Source organism: Rhynchophorus ferrugineus, unplaced genomic scaffold, assembly GCF_030347505.1.
Source record: "Rhynchophorus ferrugineus isolate W39M unplaced genomic scaffold, kcgeb_rfMv2 rfM7, whole genome shotgun sequence".
NCBI classification, from domain to species: domain Eukaryota; kingdom Metazoa; phylum Arthropoda; class Insecta; order Coleoptera; family Curculionidae; genus Rhynchophorus; species Rhynchophorus ferrugineus.
Window position 1 is genome coordinate 2,971,789 of NW_027472586.1, and position 20,494 is coordinate 2,992,282.

The following is a 20,494-nucleotide window of genomic DNA, read 5'->3' on the forward strand; positions in this document are numbered from 1 at the left end:
AAGAATTTTGTGTTGAATCGAATTATAGTACTAAAGTTTTTATACAAGATTTAGTTTTTGAGTTACAAATTGACAATGAAGGTATTTTCAAAAATGGGCAAATTTCTGTTTATGCCGAGAAATGTTATTATGGAAACATCTCCATCCTAAGAACCATTCCCACGGGCGCCCTCCGCGATCCGCCGTCCGATCGCGGACGCGTCGGTCTCCTCGCTGGCGCCGCTCGCAGAAAACACCGGGCTTCGCGTGTCGCGATCTCCAAACGGTCGACTCCGCGGCTCGCACACCTCGCAGGAACCAATCACGGTGCCGCTCTCAGGGCCGCGCTCGGCACCCAAGACGCCGACAGTCGCCGGCCTCGTCAGTCTGCCTCAAGACTTCTCGTGAGTAGCTAGTGCCCTAATAAGTAACGTGGAGTGATAGGGCGCCACATTAGCCCTGGCAAAATCGGCCATGGCGACTGGTAAGTCTCTTATTTTGTCAACGCGTAGATTAGTTCCATCGAGCGCCCCTTCATAACGCACCCTCCCGCCCCCTCCTATCGCGCCGGCATCGACCCCCCCGGGCCCCAGTGCAGATCCGATCCGAAGTGTCGATAACGTGGACAGTGTCTTAGGGAAAGTGTTGATAAAAGTGCCGAAATTACGCACCAGAAAGCGAGCGAGCGCGCTCTCGACGCGAGAAGAGAAATCTGGCGACCCAAATTCAGTGCGGGCGACTGAGTGACTTTCCGATTCGGTGAAGGACCGGGCGTTGGTGGTACCGGCGGAATAGTCCCGATTTCCTAACTCTTACTCGCCTTCTAACTCCCATAACCTAACACATATCGAGGAATTAACGAAATAATAAAACCAGCAATGTCACACTCCACAGACACCTTTCTCTTAGTACGTAATAACTATTTTCTGAACAGTACCATACGTTGAAATAACGTTCTTTATGTAACAGGTCCGAAAATGCTCGTAATATCGCATTTTGGGATCGAAGATATTAATGAAGATGAAAGTCCGAAGGATACTTCAACTAATACCAAAACTAAATCGAAATTATTCTATTTGTTTCATCAGAATATTTTATATTAGAGAGTCATTTAACATCTTAAATATCGAGTTAGCTACAATATAATTTTCTTTCTGTGTTTTTTATACATATATAGAATATTAGTTATGGTAAATTATTATAAGTATGTGCAATTTTATTTGCTACCGAATTGTATCCAGAATTTATTAATATATTATTACTAGACGCTGAAGACTAACATACAATGTGTCTCTACAGTGAGTTAAAACTAGGCAATTTCTCAACCATGTCTCGCATTCTAACTCCGACAATCTAACACATATCGAAAAATTAACAGAAAAATAAAATCAGCAATGTTACATACTACAGACACTTTTTTCTTAGTAGGCATTAACTATTTTCTTTATTATATCTATTATCTATTAACTATTTCTTACCATACGTTAGAACGATGATTTTACACATAATAGATCCATGAATGCTCATAATTATTGCATTTTGAGATGGAAGACATCAACAGGCAGTCAGAAGGGTAGCCCCTTCATCTAATACAAATTAATTAACTAACTCGAAATAGTTCTAGTTGTTTCATCACAATATTTTATATTAGAGAGTCATTTAATATCTTAAATATCGAGTTGGCTACAATATAATTTTTTTTCTGTGTTTTTATACATATTTAGAATATTAGTTATGGTAAATCATTATATATATGTACAATTTTATTTGCCGCCGAATTGTATCCTGAATTTATTAATATATTATTACTTGTCGTTGAAGACTAACTTACTATGTGCCTCTATAGTGACTTAAAACTAGGCAATTTCCTAACTCTTTCTCGCATTTTAAGGCCCATAACATAACACATCTCGAAAAATTAACGGAATAGTAAAACCAGCAATACTACATACTACCGACACGTTTTTCTTAGTACGCAATATCTATTTTCTTACACGAACCATACGTTAGAACAATGTTTTTTTTAATAATAAATCCAAGAATGCTCGTAATATCGCATTTTGGGATGGAAGACATCAAGAGGCAGTCAGAAGGGTAAACCTTTCATCTAATACAAATTGATTAAGTAACTCGAAATAATTCTAGTCTAATATCTTAAATATCGTTTGCAAGAGAATACTTTTCTTTCAGTGTTTTTTTACACATTTGTATAATATTGGTTATGGTAAATAATAATATGAATTTGCAATTTTATTTGCTATTCAGTTTTATCCTGAATTTATTAATATATTATTATTAGTCGTTGAAGATAAACATACAATATATCATTACATTGACTTAAAATTAGGTACTTATCTAGGAGAACCCATATTTTAGAGTTAGTAACACTTTTCAGTTTTTTTACCATTTTTTACACAAAATCACTTGGTTTGGTTCCCTTGAGTATGCGTCCTAGCTCAGTGTTGAGTCCAAGTGGTAGCATTTTGGTGTTAACATTATCTCCTTGCGAATCTCTTAATAACAGTTCGAATCGCAAAGTCTCGGTGTCAATAATTATTCCTGTGGTATATCCACAGTACTTCTCAGGACTTTATTCTGAAATACTTACATTATGTTGATAATACAAGAACAATATACACATAATTGAACTTTTATAGGTTAGTAATCGATAATTTAGATATTTTTCCTTAAACCAATACTTTTTTTGTCATTATGGATATGCTCTATGCCTATAAATAATAGTTACTGAAGTAGAAATATGCTAAGTACGATGAACGAATTTCCAAAAATTCCGGTTCACTGTTTTATTTTAATTTGTTAATAACTCATTTAATTACTATTTTGATTTTAATAAATAAGACTGTTCTTATCGTCATATATTCGTTTTGAATTTGTCGATTATATTAATTTTGCAATCAACTTAGATCAATATTTCTATGCTAACAGAATTGATGGTGCTATAATAGTATTGTAGTGTTTTTAAACACCTTAAAAGTATGTATCTTAATACTCATATTAAAAAACCAATAATACTTTTTCACAGCTACTAAAAATATATATGTATAATTTTCTATATTCTTCATATTAAATAATTCTAAAATATTTATTTGTATTTATATGTTATGTACAAAGAATTGTGTACTCTACACAACATATATATATATATATATATATATATATATATATATATATATATAGTTACACAAATAAGTTTAGAAATTTCAAATATTTCGTTGAAATTTTCATATTACAAACCACAGGTTTGTATTTTATATATCAATAACTATAGAATATACTCAATTTTATACTCAGGATGATAGAGCTCGATTTGAAGTTTGAATACACGTCTTTATACCAACTAGCTTTTCTGTTACAATATTTACTTTACATAAAAAATTTATTCCAATTAAGCCAGCGTTGTCACTGTACTTCCAAATATAAATAATGTATCTCAATCAACTGGTCCCTTCGAATTAGGGAATATATTTTACAGGTCATTTAACATTACTTAACCAATAAGGGTTATTTTTCTTCAATATTTAAAGAGATTTCTTTGTACAACGTTCATCAGTTATTATACATAGCATTTTTGTTTATTTCACGAAGGTATAATTTTGAGAAAAACCAATAAAAGTATGCATAAATATTTATGTTTTGCTATGATAATGAGAAAAGACGATTCAAACAAAATTCTACCAGTCTCACGATACTGAAAACCTTACGTAACACTTTAATATCCCATGGCAGAACCAAGACCACAAAACCTGTTAATCAAATTAACATAACTGTTACGAGAATATATATGTATTGTGCTGGCCTGCTCTGAAAAAAATTAAATCTAAAATAATCTCAATCAAACGGTAAAAGATAACAAGCTTTTTTTCAATTCCAAGACGAATTAGCATAACAGAGTTACCGCATTTGAGATCATCTCGACTATAAATAGAAAAACGACTTTTTGAAATAAGGCTTCCTTCCACCCGTGCCAGATAAATATGCCGGCCGTCATCTCTAGCTCACTTCCTAAATCGTGGCGAACTTCCTTTAAATCACAGGACATCCTCGAATTTCGTAAGAAATCCTGTTTGAAATATCGAAGGTATAAATAAAGATAGAAGGGAACTGTTTTCCCTATATAGTAACATCAAATTATATCTTCAGATAGAGCAATGTCTGGCCAATAGGGCAAGTAATGCGGTAGAGCAAACCTGTTGGTGTTATTTCTTTCAATACCTCTTAGATATGTATAAATAACATCTGTAAAAATGATTTTGAAGAAAATTGTTTCATGCCATTCCCCAAAAAATCCAGATCAATTCTTCATTAAATATTTCATTAAAAGTAAAATAATATTATTATTAATTTGTTTGTTATACCTTGTAATTAAACCTTAATAGTTTATAAATGATTTTTGATTAACATACACACCAAACAACACTTCAAATGTATTAAAATCTAATTTGCTTTAAACAATCATTATTAAATAAAATAGGCCAATAAATAACATGTATATTTAAACTCAATACTTTTCACACACGATTTAACCATACAATAGTAGTTCGAAAGATTGTTGTTCCTTATTTTTGATATTTATACACCCAATTTTTCTAAAGGTTCTTGTTCTATATGGATGAGGTTAATGTTTAGGATATTTTTCATCACACCGTAATATCTCATCACCAGTGGATAATATTTCTGATATTTTGAGAGTATCATATGTCTTCATTCTTTTGTTGCTATTATGTACATTTGAATAAATGGTCATTTAAGTGATAAAGAGGACAATTAAAGTTTTCTCTAGTGCCAAGGATGTCTTTTATTTGTTGCAAAACTTTAACTATCAATCACACTAGTAATTATAATACACCTATTATTCATTGATTATTTAATTATGTTTAAATATGTGTTGTTTAGTATCCACTCTTCCGTGCACGTATCAGGTGTATTATAGAATTGTTTTTATGACCCAAGTTTACAATAAAAAGTATATAAATAGTTCCAGATGATTTGCCAAGATTAATTGCATAATATCTTCCATATTGTATACCACTTACTATTTATTACGTCTAGAGTACCATACGGTCAGTTATTAAGTGAAAATATATTTAATTATTTGTCAATACCAAGCATCTGACATACAAAGTTGGTTTTGTTACTTAAAAGTTAATTAAAAGCTTCTAATAATCTCGAAATCTTAAATAATCATGTATAGCAATTTATATTTGACTACGTTTGATTATATGAATTCAATATTATTGTGCGGTTATATCTTATATATTCCAATACTGAAAAATGTATTAAAATGTGATGAGCTTTACTGGTTTCAAAAATACTACGCCGAAAAGCCACAACTTTTTGTTCCCCTCTGATCGAAAGCCGATGAATACTTAACAATGAACACAAAGCCGTTTCATTGAACCGACTTTTTTTCGTTGTTTCTGAAACAATCTGTAATGACTGACCGTTTAATAACTTCTTCTTGGGTGTAATTAAACGTATCAAGGTCAACAATAAGTGCAAAAACATCCGTTATTCTCTGATCATGGTTAACAAATATCCTCGTCTTCATTCGAAAGGTATCTTAGTGTTAAATAATAAATACCAGACGGAATGTTGTTCATAGGTTAATGTTTGAAATAACGTATATATATAAATACAAGAAGCTTTCACTTTTTGCCTTGCAGTGTCTGATATTTGAATGGTGCTTAATCTGGTTGTTCGACAACATTTATCTTTTAGAAATGATATTTGCATCCATTTTTAGATACATTTTTGAATAGAATAATCAATAAATATGAATAAAGTTGACTCATTACTAAATATAGACTATATCCTTTCAAGAATTAAGAATTCGTTTAATATATTTTCGTTATAGATAGTGGAAACGTACTTTCCTTTGATAATTTTACAAATGGTTTAAAACTAACTGATCAATATCATTTGGTAAGACTCCCATTTATTTTGGTCTTCGCAAAATTCTTCTATAATATTTTAAAGTTTAAAAAAAGCTGGTGAAAATCTCTCTTTTTTTGTTGGGTTTTTATTTGCTCAAACTTAATCTTTATAGTCATAATTCTTCTCTTGTATGTGTGCATTTGAACTCCTCCGTTTGGGCCGATTTTGATGAAACTTTTAGTGTATGTTTATGTGGACACAAAAATGATTTAGATCCACAACTGGGCCCAGTAGGTGGCGCTGCGTTAGGGATCATATCATAATATGAATCTATAAAGACGTCTATCTATAAAATCCAGCTCGCTATTGCCCTTTTTGCCCAGCAGGCTTGACTCCAGTAATTGATGATGCTTCATTTTTTGCAAATTTTTAAACATAAATATCTGTTTTTGTTATTTCAATATTTAAAGTTTCTCTATCCACACGACCAGAATATTTCTTGAAAAAGTAGTTGATGAACTAGAAATTAAACCTGAACGCGGCTTTTAACAATTCAAAAAACATCCTCAATCTCTGTCTGTGTACAAATAACATAAACCAGTAAGTCGAACAAGGATGATGTCATTGTACGCGTTTCAGAACTCACTGGTTCTGAATTTGTAGAATTCTACATGTTACGTGACCAAACTATAATAAATTATACCGGTTGTTTCACAAAAAAAGAACAACACCGAGTGATGGATATTTTACCAGTATCTGTTAATCGAAGCTATTACATTTTATTATTTCTATCTGGATGATCGCGACTTGTTGATAAAACCGCCCAAATTGAGAGTATATATGGGTTATTTTATCGCATGATTTCGAAGAGTAATCATTTATCTTCGGGTACCGCTTGGCAAATAGAAGATTTTTTTCCACACAATCAATAACGGTGATAAAAAAGATGTATTGAAAAAAGCTTAGTGAAAAAATAACAATAAAGGCACAACCAAATCTCAATTTACAAAATATATATCATTTTAAAAATATCCAATGATTAATTGTTACTATGTCAATCTATTGATTTATTGATACATATTGTATACTAGAGTGTTCAGTAACTTGATGTAAAGGCAATAACAATGAAAAAATTGATTTGAGTTATTAAAAATTAGTATATTTTTCAGCAAAAAATTAATAAACGGTCAAAATGCCTTTTATATCGTAAATTCTAACGCAAGCTCTTTTCTGGCAGATTTCTGAATGTGTATTTGCCTCTGAACCGAAGATCCATGTTCGCAATAACCGTCAGTCTCTTGTTTTGATTCAGAGCACAGGTCTGATTCACATAGTGATCAAAGAATCCTTTTGATTGAGTTTTGCATGACAATAGAAAGTGTCTTTATTCACAGCTTGATGTATCTGAAGTGAATGAAATATATTCCTTTATAATCTTCAATAAATCTTAAATTAATTCGTATGGCTTTTCCTTTCCCTATAAATTGCAAATTCTCAGTGTACAAATATCAATCCGTCTATTTCTTAAGCAGATGCTAATTAATAAAAATACGATATTATCAAATACATCCAGTATTATGGAAAGTTTCTTAATGACTAATATGATAATGAATGCAGCTGTACGTAGAAACCTTGGATATTAAGAACAATTAAATTAACTGGCCGCATACAAAATAACAACGAAAAAAATAACGAAAATATTGATCAAAGTATGCCACTTAAATCGAAAGAAATATATTCGGGTGCATGTCTCGTCCAAATCGTCATATAAATTATCGAGAGAAGGTTAAATTTCGTCAACAAAATTGATTGTGACATATTTTTAATCATCACTGGTTGAGTAATAGTGATTTTTGTTTGTTTGTCTTTTTGTTCACAGATTAGAAAAAAACAGTTTGTCAACTGTAAGACATGATATATAATTATAGTTCTTAAACTATACAACAATGTTTACTTATTATAATGATATATTACTAAAAAGTCAATATTTTCGCATTCATTTTTCCTTATAGCTTTTTCTGTGTGATACATATTTGATTGTCCTTTCTTCATTTTTTTTGTATTCTGATCAAATATTGCTGTTCTCTGGCATTACCTAAAATTTCAGAGAATAATCCAAGATGATTGTGTAAGTTGTTGAAATTCACATTACTCACGAACATCAGAACTTTTCTAATATCATCCAAGATTCCTTGAAAACATGATAATTTATATATAATGACACATCTTATTGTTAATATTATTCCTCAGTTTCAAGGAACGATGCCTTAGTATATGAATATTATGCTTGGCGCAGAAGAATCCACATAAAATCTCAGTAACGTATATCATTAACAAGTTTAATCTGCTTCAGACTACATATGGTCTGATTTTGAAGTAATATTTATTTTTAGACCTATCAGTACATACGACACCTTTGCATTTCTGCCAATATGCAAATTAATAACAATACAACAGCAGGTGTTTTTAATCATCAAGATATATAAGTTAAAAGTTAACTCTTTTTTAAATGTTTTAAACCATATTTAACTTTATAAATATGTAAAATGGTTTGTCGACTTTCGAAATTATATATAAAGTACTCTATATCAGTGCTTGAGGAACACTTCATCGGACATTCATTTTTATTTATATAGATACATTTTTGAGTAAATTTTTTCAACAATGAGTATTTATAAAATCATTTTGAAGCTGAATCATTGAGGCTAAATGAAGAAAATTATAAGCAAACATTATTATTGGTGTTGTTACATAATATTAAAAAAAAACGGATGCGTCAAAGTTTGAAATATTTTGTTATTCCTTTATTAAATTTCATTAAAGGCATTACACTGGAAGCACATTTAATGCAAAAAAAATTATGGTGTTGCATGTTATATTGTTTTAGGCCCCCATAGGATCAAAACAGCTTTTTCACGTTATTATACATATATCTAACAGTCGTTTTAATTGAGAAATTTTCCAGTTCCCATCCGTAACCAATGTAAGTCGTCCACACCAATTAAACCAAGCCATCGCAACTCCGCGCTCATTAAATTCCATCGTTTTAATGAAAACGCATTTTCTCGCAAAGAAAATTATATATAACGATGCGGGACCGCGATTTTTCTCGGAAAACGAGTCGGGGTACGTCCGAGTTACAAGTTCATTAGTTTTCCGAGTTCGAGAACTCGATAAGGCCGAAAGCGAGGTTTTTAGCTTCGTGTAATGTCTCAATTAAAACGCGATTTAGATCTAAGCGCTGCAAAACAGTTTCCAACGTTAGGCCGTTGGTTTTTTGTTGAAGTTGTTAGGATCAGTGTTAGGTTATCAAAACGCGATTAAGATTCCTTGTTATTAAAATTAAAGTTTAATTCTTAATAGAAAACCTTTTTCTTCTCTCTAGAAAGGCATTTATTGTCTATATTTGCTACAATTTTTTTCAATTCCCACGAAAGAATAATTTTGGCTTTAGTATATATGCCTATCCATGCCGCATCAACCTACACAAGTAGAAATGAGAAGGTGTTATGTCTTTAGAAATAGTTTCATTCGATTTTAGCAGCTCATAATACACTACATCTTGCTGATACTATAATATAAAGAGCAGGCTTTTATGGCCATCAATATTACGCTTCGGTGTCAACAAGGATGATTCTCCTGGACTAACCGCTGACTTAATGATCTTAGAATATAGTAGTAGATCCAAATTGTATCGCTAGTTACAATACATCACGGATTAACAATGAAAGTATGATGTTGAAAAGCTTTGAAATGACGTTTTCAATCAAACCATATTTTAACAATTTTGCCTTTATTTGAAAATTTCCTGTCACATATAAACCTCTGAAAACAATTTACTCATCAACTACTAACCTATCTGAAAGTTCTTGGAAGATTTGTGCTCTATTCTCGTCCAATGAGTCTCGACATTCATCAACTATTTTGGTGCGTTTTTTATCGCGGATATCAAAATCACAACTTTCAAAGCTCTAAAGCCAAAACAGACAATTGGAGTATAACAAAACGCCATTACCGTGAGTATCTAAAAAGACTTGGTGAGCTTCAGCAGGTAGATTTCTCAAAAACAAACAACAAAACTGAAGAAATTTGATAACTAGGGTTTTTAATAGTTGTATACGTTAATATTTCCCACTTATATACATATATATCGCTGAATAATATGTATTCAATCACCAAGAATTGGCAGTCGCATATCTCTAGTAATACTTAATCAGTGAAGCACACTTCACAGCATGGCACACTTGAAAGGTAGTCCATATAGCAACCTCGGACACCATTCAGAAAGATTGCCACATAATCTGACTGAAAAGAGCTGAAAGATGTTAAAAAATAAAAAAAACCCAAATGAAAGGACTTACAGCGTCTTTTAAATACAACAAAATATAATATTATTGTTGGTTCAAATCCCACTATACCGATGGCTTTTTTGAATAATGTTCCATAGCAACAACATAAATAAACAACATACATTTAGTTCTAAAAATTAAGTAAAAATGCCTTTATTTAATCTGGACGACAAACAACAGGATGGTAATCAAGCCAGAGTAAGGCCATATCTCTTCTGGAATAATTTTTAAGCTAGTCACTGGTTAGTTAATAGGTTTAATGCCGAGAACAACAGTTATTTGCTAAGAAGGAGTACGCTTAAGGAAAATAATGTACACAATTCAGTTTTCAATAATCTAGTATAAACAGAAACACGCTGCATTGTATTTGGCGTCATTTAACATATATCTTAATCAGTACCGGTATATATTTCCGGTTTCTCGAACGTTTAGCCCCGGAGCATTGTTACACCGTTACTTTCGAATCTAGACGGAGTTACGGAAACACTAGAACAGCTATTAGATTATCGTAGCCAATGTTGCCAATGCCAATGTGTCAAATTCGTCAGCAATCCAAGTCGAATTCCCCAAATTTGGGGAAAAAAAATTAGCTGAATCTTTCTGAATGGAATGAATAGAATTGTCATAATATGAAGTAAAGTGTAATGTTCTAAATTATATTATTAACCTAGCACCGTTGCATAATGTTTCGACGCCTTTCGACCGAAGAGTTCGAAAACGACAATCTTCAGCAGTAGGGACACAAATGTTTTGGGCACTATTATTCTCCCGCAGGCGAAATACTTTACACTATCATCATTTTCCATCAATATGATCTTCGTAGAATTTCAAGACAATGTTGATCAAAATTTACCTTGGCAGGAGCTCGTCTCACATCATCCAATCTTTGTGCTGTTCTAGAGATTTGTGAAGCACTGCGATAAAAAATGTCATGCTTTCTCTAATTTTTAATCCAATGTAAATTTCGCCTCAAGTTAGGTGTAATACTAATTCCCAATGAACATGATATTCCTCGCATATTGGGAAATCCCAGACAACTTGGCAACGTTGAGCGCAGACTACTTTTAAACAAATAACGGGCGCGCTCGTTATTTTTGTTTTAGAGGTTTATGAAGCACCATTAATGGCTTCAGCACCGGTACAAGTGATTCTCTTGATAGCTGTCAAATTTCTGATGGATTTACAGCGGATATAAAAAAATTAAGGATCGCTGAAATCAAATCGCTTAGTAATATCTGACAGTCAGCAGGAGGTACATTTTCGTATCTATTTTAATGCAAAATGTCATGCTTTCTCCAGCTTTTAATCCAATGTACATTTCACCTCAACTTAGTTATGGAATTGGTAACCCAATCAATATTAGATTCCTCACATATGAGGAAATCCCGCACAACTTGGCAACGCCGATCGCAGCCTACTCTTAAACAAATAACGATGGCGCGGTCGTTAGTTTTGTCCAGGGGTGTACCAGGCCGGACCACTGCGCTCGCGATTTGGCGAATGTGCAGAAACGTCAAGGCAGAAAAAAAATTAAGACAAATAACTGTCAAGGTAAACGGTCGTGACGAAATATTCTACTTCGCCACGCGTTGACATTTAGAATCGTCGGTACACGAGCGCTGAGAACGGGCTAAAAATAAACATTACAGGTAGAGAGAACATCCCGCGGTACATATGTCGTAGAATGACGTTCTAGCGAGATGCGAGGGTAGTAATTTCGAAAATTCCGAAAAACCAGGGTTCACGATAAATACTGGGCCTTTCGGTCCGTAATTTAGTGTGGTACGACCTGATTTCTTGATAATTATGATATTCATGATACCGTCCGTACTTTATGGTAAAAAAACGTCTCGTTGAAAGGGTATACTTTAAAAAAGTGACTGCGTGAGAATTTTACCGAAGTATAATACTTAATATTAAATTTGGTTCAGTCTGTATGCGTCAAATTTTGGTTTTGTACAGAAAAACAAGTAAATTAATCATCATTTCAATTAAGCATCATTCTATATATACTTAATAATAATTATAGCATTGTCTGGTGACCTTAGTTTTACCAATTTTCCCATAATTTAAAAGCACAATCATTTTTAATTTGCAAATAATCTATATTGTATGAAAATATATAAAATAAACTAATGTAGATAAATATACAAATTATATTACATAGGTTTTGTTCCTTATTTTTGATTATCTGGCATGGTAGAAATTCAAAAAATAATTGAATAAAACAAATAAGATGATATACAAAACTTACTTTAAATTTCTTAAATCTAAGACATTAACAGAAACTAACTGATTTATTAGAAACACTCTTCGTTATATAATAAAAAATAAAAATTAATAGTTAATTAATTAATTCAGCATAATTTTTTTCACTGCAATTCTCGTTAACTTGTGATTATTTCAAGGGAAATTTGTAAGTTTCACATAGAAAAAAATTAACATTTTTCACCTTTCGTATACAGATGAAATTCTCAAAATATATGTACTTTGGTGTAAAAGAGATGAAAAGTGACGTTAAATTTCTGTAGAATTTATAGATATCTGACGTAAACAGAAATCCACACATTTCTTGAAAATACAGTTTTCATTGTATATACGTAAAATTCTATATAATTTCTATATAATATATTCTATATAATATATAATTTGCGAATGATAAAAAACTGCAAATGTTCACGACTGTATATATATAGAAAAAGTGACATATTTTTTAACTCTCAAACTCTCATATATATATATATATATATATATATATATATATATATATATATATATATATATATATATATTGAGGCAATATGAACGAAAATCATTGTTAAATTGCTCTAGAAGTTATAGTTTTTAAGAAATGTGACCTTTAAGAAATAGGAACCCACTCATTCCTTGAAAGTACATTCTTAATTGTATAATTTAAAAACCAAGGGCTGCATGAGGTCTGTTATACTACCGTTCGATTTAGCGTAAAATTCTTTAAAATCATTGAAAATTTGATTAACCTGCCATCACTTGAACGGATATGGTAGTAAAGTGTTTGAAAATTGAAAAAAACTTGCCTATATGGAAATATTGCCAAAATTTTGCACCACTGTGATATAAATAGAACTTTCACAATATATTTATTTTGGGGGGAAAAAAAGGAAAATTCATGTTATATTTCTGTAGAACTTATACATTTTAAGATAGGTGTCAAAAATCGAAATCCACTCACTTTTTGAAATACATTCATCGATATATACCTTTAAAACAAAAGGCTGTATAAAACTCATTATACCACAGTTCGATTCTGCGTAAAAATCTTTATAATCCTTGTAATTTTGGTGAACCTGTCATCACTTGAACGGAAATGGTGGTAAAAAGTTTGAAAATCGGAAAAAATCGCAAATTTTCACGACTATATATATGGAAAAATTGGCAAAATTTTTCATATCTCGGATATAAATAAAACTTTCAAAATATATATATTTTAAGGTGAAAGAAAGGAAAATCTATGTTATATATATATATATATATATATATATAGAATATATATTTATTCAAAACTTATTATATCTGGGATAAATAATTTTCAAAATATATGTATTTTGAGGTAACAAAAATCTAATTTAAATTAGTACCACAAAAAAAAAAACTAGAAAAATTATTATTTTTTGCTAACCACCTCATGATAATTGATGATAAAATGCGAGAATATTCTATAAGCCTATGACATCATCCTGTCAAAATAAAATCTGCTCATCATTTTACCGATTCCCTACATGGTTTAACACAAAATATTGTGCTGTGATCAACATTAGTCAGAATGACGACCAAGAAATATTGGTGACTAAATCGTCAAGAGGAACAGAGATAAATTATAGACTACGGTATAGTTAATTACCAAAATATGCAAAACGCTAACCAGATATCGTCTATCGCCTATACCGTTCATGTGGGTATAGAGAAGAACCTTGAAATAACGTTATAAATAATTTATATAACCCTGTGCATAAATATAACTAAAAACAATACACAAAACGCACAGTATTGGCCAGATGAAACTGTAATGTATTTTTAATAATGGAATATGTATAGGCATACTCATTAAAATTAGTATGGAACATTTGCATATTGGTCAATAAAAGAGAAGCACACCTAGTAGTTACGACACCATTAGTAATATTATTCATTCAGCTATTATATCACCTTGACAGACACACGGCTAGCTGCTTTACGATTTTTTTAATGCACAAATATAGCCGGACTCAACTAACTGCAATTCTGTTAATTGAGTTTCCAATTATTAAAATAAATTCAATTTAAAAACTATTTATCATGATGTGATAGATCAATAGGTTTCTATCTAACAATATTCCTATATTCCCTTTTTTCCCTTTATTAAAAACAACCAAATTTTGTTTGGTTTTCAATTCAAACAATGTTTAACATTCATATTTAGAATTTAAAAGTAATAGTTTCAATGTTAAAAAGATATATAATAGAAATTAAGACTAAAGAATATCAGGAGAAGGAAATTAATACCAGATTTGGAACAACTATGGATATATAATTCGTCATGGACAATAAATTAACAAACTAAAATAGAAGTATACAAAACCATAATAATGTTCGATTGGCAGACAAAGACAAGACACAAAGAACAGAAATGGAATATATAAGAAGAGTAAAAGTAAAGATCTCAATACAGAAGAGTAAAGCTACTTACAATTCATCGAGGAAACGAAACATATTAACAGAGTCTGAAAAGCAAGGAAGGAAAAGAGAAAGGGCAAGAGATATACAAAAGAAAAAATACGTTTGAAGCAAGAACATTAGTAAATATTTTCAAATTTTGAGAATATCATTGAAATAAAAGAGGGAAATGCTAAAACAACTTGTAAATTAGCAAATATATAGATTATTTAATAAATAAAAAATTAACGTATAGATCCATATTAATAGTGTTTAGCTGTAAAAGCTCAAAAAACCGAAATAAATTGTTCGAAGTAAATTTACAACACATATTCTGATTCTCTAGTCTTCACTGTTTCGACTTCACAATCTCACAAGTAAAACTAAGCTACATTGGGTGAATAGGATGGTTGAAGAATAGTATAAGTTAATTTTTTATCTAAAAAGATGCTGTTTACGAAGAAAACTTATTGTTTTATCGATTTGGATAATTACTTAATCACAATAGCGTTCTTCAAAAGTAGTTCTGTGAATTAGTGAGAGGAAAAAGACACATTAGAATCAATTTATTCACTCAAATAACCCATGATATGTTTACCTAACTGTTTCCGGAGTTTTGATGAATATATCAACGTAAAAAAAAGTATTTTAGGAAGATTAAAAATATGATATTCAAGTAAGTTTATATTCAGTTATGAGTAAGTTATAAATCAACTGGATTACAGCAAAATAAAAATAAAAAGTAGACGTATATATAGATATATAAAAGCCAAAGCTGTGCGGTTGTTTTATACAGTTTTATTGCAATCGAACAAACCTGCTTTGACTAGTTACTTTGCCTTTTTCGAACACGAATTCCTGTTAGCCATAAATCCTTTTAGTTGCTTGATTTTGATATCGTAAAAACGTATATATCCGATTAGACCTTACTTGTATTATTCCTAAAAACTTACGTATTTTTGTTTATACTCTACGATGGTCGGTATTTTTACATTATAATCGTGATATTTGTTAGTGAAACCACCGTCACATCAAAGAGCGTTGATTGTTCAATACGAAAAACCGGTTTATTTGTTTGATACTTTCAAATTATCAAAATTAGGTTACTTCATTGTGTACCAGTGCTGTTTGATTATTTCTATAAAATAAATATTATAGAATTTATCTTAATATTAATATTTATTACTTAGTAATAAACGGATTTACTTGCAGAACCCCATCAATACAGTCTTTTGTAGTTGGTAACTGAAACTAAGCTACGTCAGCAATATTTAATCATCCTAGATCGAATCGTATAAGAGATACAAGATCTAAATTGCTCATATTTCACTCCAACAACCATTTGCCACATAATATCTCAAAAACGTGTTCAGTGATTTCATACCTAGACCAAGAGATTTTTTTTAATGTGTTGTATGTTACTTAGAATGGTATAAAGTAAAAAATGAGTGGGTGGTAACTTTATACGATCATATTTCAATGTCAGTTATCAGATTCAATCTCGTTTTATTTTGTTATATAATTAAAAAAACTATAGTTGTTTAAATAAAGATGTTGATTAATTTTTTTTGACATTTAGATTAATAAAACTACCAGAAGAGTATTGAATGACGTTTAAATTTCTTTTTGGTGTAAACTCATAGATTTTGTATAAATAACATTATTATTTTCTACTGCCAAGCAAGACTAACTGGCATCTATCAAAATCAGTGATAACTGGAAGGAAAAACCTTCTATGTGGGTTTTTAGGTATTTGGACCCTGTATCTTTATACAAATCTTGAATCAATTATATTATTATACTAACTGATATGGAAACTCGATATCGAAGTTTCAAACTATAGAGAAGCCTGATACAGTGTTCCGAATTTCATAATCGTTCGCATGCTATAACACTGAAAAAAATGGTGTTGTATGTTAATGGTATTAAACGATTCCTTCCAATGTATGTATCGAGTTTTAGCAGCCAATTCAAGATGAACCGTTACCACACACTTATCTACAATTATATGAATGTTGAAATTGTAAAATAACAGTTAGACTGCTCGGTCTCTCTCATGTATAATTGATTGTTAGGCTGATCCATTCATTGAATACATATTAAGAGGATCATCAATAATCCCCATCGGAGACATCTCACTAATATCGATAGTAGAAACGTTAAAAGGATATAATAAATATTGTGTTGTGTTCTTGGTGTTTATTTTATCTCTAAAATTTTTGTTATTTTTAAATAGAATAATCCTCATGAAAGGATTATAGTTTCAGGGTACTTAATACGTTTACGAAAAGGAAAGGAGAAAAATATTGTTTTTTAAATTTTGTGGATAGATGATTTAACTTGAAAGGCCTTCTTCTGTAAGCTAGATTTTTGTTACGATTTTTTTAATCAAATTGGTTGAAGAAATTGTAGTCATTATCTAAGATTAAAGGTAGTGATCTACAAAGATGGAACTATGACCAAAATTATTTTAATCATATTTTTCGAAAAACAATATTTAATGTAAAGAGTGCTCACTGTTTCTAGTGAAATTCCTGGAGATTTTGTCATAATTTTAAGACGACTCCTTTCAGTGTTGATGGATTTTTTTGCGAGTTTTTCATACAGGTTATCTTCTAGACTTTCAAGACCAGTTTTATATGAACTATGCTGCTTATAAATTATAGATTTTGAAGGGATATATTACGAGTACGGGATAAATGTATATTTTCTAAATTAGAATAAAATTAAACTACCTAACGTAAATTTATTTGAGAAATCTTCTGATTTCTTACATTTTGACCAGTAGCCTACTTCAAGTTTTATTACAAATCTTGGATAACTTCGAATATGCGTAGCGATAAGCATTGGTTATTGGTAGTACCTTGTTTTGTCAGTGTTGCATTACTAATTAGTTTTATGTTCTAGTGCAAACCGATATATGCACTTCATAGACCCAATCGCTTTATTAGTGATTGATAAACTTGTAAATAACTTGGATTTTAAGCCAAGCTGAGAGTATGACCCGACTAATTAGTTCTTTTGCTTGATTTTGCATCTGATCTACTTTACTTTTTGTCTAACATCATGTTCACAATTCAATCTACCAGTGAGATGGATGCCGAGATATTTAGATGATTCGGTTTAGAGTTAGATGGCAGATTTGGAGCTATGAAGCTGTATTTTCTAATTTCTAGTTCGTTTGTAGATCTTGCTGACTGCCACTTGAGCTTTGTCTACAGCTTGGGGCAGAGATATATCATTTGCCATAATAAGAGTTGGGAAATGCGTTGTAAACAATGAGTAAAATTAGCAGATTGAAACTATATGTTTGTTATATTCCTAGATGTGAAACAGATGCAATTATTCCATTGAAATGTTGAAGAAAGACAAAAAGAAGTAAGTAGAAAAAAATGTTAAATATAATCATACCTTAAAACATCTACGTGGTTGTTTGTTATTCATCAGAGAGCCTAATTTTGTTTGTGAAGATTTCGACGTGTCCCCTATACCAGGAACTTTACGGTCTTGAATAAAAAATGTCCATAATTAAAATTTTTTCGTAGCCTTGAACAGTGTGCGTCGCGTTAAGCTTGGACCAGTTGGCGCGCGTCCGAATACGTCCAGCGACCGCTAAAACTTCTTTGCCAATCACTTTCTCTTCGTAGCGGGGGCGATTTAGATCTAAAGGCGAACATATGGTACGAAAAAACGTGGAAAATTGCATTAATCTTTCCACAATAGGTTTTTTTATTCTCTCATACGTCGAATACATCCGGAGTTTTGTTATATTTTCTCGTTATTTAAACGAGAACCCGAGAAAACCGCCCGTGTACGTAACGAATAGTAGTTTTTCTCGTTGGTTTTCTTTTGACACGATTGAGGTTAGAATGTGGGTGGAAAATCGTAAAAGGAAACAAAACGAAAAGCCGGCCACAAAGTGTTTCGTCACCTTTATGGTTTTCCAATTAGAATAGGCTTGACCTTAATTTTTTTGTACGAAAATAACATTATCCGTGCTAGTGGTTTTACGTCTTCCTCAAGTCCTTCCTTAGAACAACAAATAACATCTATATTGTTGATAAAACGTCGATAATATTCACAAAGAATGGGTCATAAAACTCAGGATTTCCTTTCGAAGAAAAAATGTACTTAAACAGCTTTAAATTGTTACAAATTTTTTTGAGTTTTGCACTAACAATAGAAAGTAATGTATAGGTAACTAATTCAACGTAAAAAATATTCTATTATGTCCTTTTTATTTGTCCAGAAAACTATAAAATGAATTTTAAATAATTAGTTCTATGAATTAGTTCTAAAGGATTTATTTTAATTAATGTAAAAGCAAGCATTGTCCGCAGATAGACGCTTCTTTTTCCCATCCTTCTTCCATTTCTTGGCGTTGGTCAGACACGTGACGACTCATATGTTGGAAAATGTAATAACTAGAAGGGGCAAGGTCTGGACAATAAGGTGGATGGGGCAGCACGTCCCAATTTAATGTTCCCAAGTTTGTTTTCACCTGTTTTACAACAAGTGGCGCGTTGTCATACTGAAGAATAACATTATTATATCTTTGAATCAATTGCAGTGGAACTACGTCTTCAAATTCTTATCTTCTTAGCTGTTTATAACGCTGTTTGTCTTCGGTATCAAAATTACCACTTTTAGAACGTATTCATTCGAAGCCAGTATTCATATGATGAAATCGATAGATAATTATTGCTATAAGGTTCACATAGCATTCAATGACCTTCAACCACCTCTTTCTTAAAATTTAAAAAAAAAAGTCAAAAAAGAAAACTTCCAGCAAATGTGATTTACTCGGTAGAAATTCAGACATTTTCCAAGCACTGAAAAAATATTTTCTCGCATTTTGGCGAAAGGAGATACTGAAAAGTGAATCTTGCTAGTGGGGCTAACTACTGGCAAGTGATCAGCTTAGAGACCAACCCAGAAAACATCCGGCCTTGCCCGATCTGGTTACCGGCGTTACTGGGATCGTTATTCCTTGTCGGATATTCCACTGTTGCCTATATATATATATATATATATATATATATATATATCGCGGCTATCGCAACAGCCGGGGGACCGTCCGATCGCCTTAACTACTGCGCCACCAAGCCGGAAAGTGAGGATTTGTTATAGTGTTAATAAGCAGAGTAACACCATCAATTGTAAACCCTTTAAAATAAATTTATAGGCTCTAATTTACCTGTTCTTGAAAATATTTCTGTTATATTTCAACATTATTCAAAAAATAAATAAAATATTATACATTCACAAACACAAACACCCATAAAGTCAACTATTTAACTCTCTCATATATGTATATTTTGACGAAATCGATATTTAACAGCCTTGGTTAAATGCCAAACGATCCTAGCTGGCTGAGCCCACGGTTTTTTTAACACCGATGCAAATGACGATCGGTAGTCGTCAGTTTTAGAAAGTTTCTCTAGTTGGCGATGATACGGTGGCATCGAAAAAGGATGGATTCGTACAAAAACTAATGCGATTTTGGTTAAAAGTATCTTCGTACAGATTGTCGTCGGTTTACGTCGGTCGAAATCGACTGCATTTCCAAGAAATATGTTTACGCGAATGGAACCTTGAAA

At 31.5% G+C, this 20,494-nt stretch overlaps 1 protein-coding gene across 11 annotated transcripts in view; it reads left to right on the forward strand.

Moving 5' to 3' along the window:
• Nucleotides 1–322: 322 nt before the first annotated feature.
• The window catches only part of dpy (fibrillin-like protein dumpy), a 254,407-nt gene continuing 234,235 nt past the window's right edge, over nt 323–20,494 (forward strand). For all 11 annotated transcript variants that reach the window (XM_076409337.1, XM_076409339.1, XM_076409338.1 and 8 more), the window contains exon 1: nt 323–463. In XM_076409337.1, coding sequence (XP_076265452.1) covers nt 454–463 — 10 coding nt within the window. In that variant the 5' untranslated portion in view covers nt 323–453. The remainder of the gene's footprint in view (nt 464–20,494) is intronic.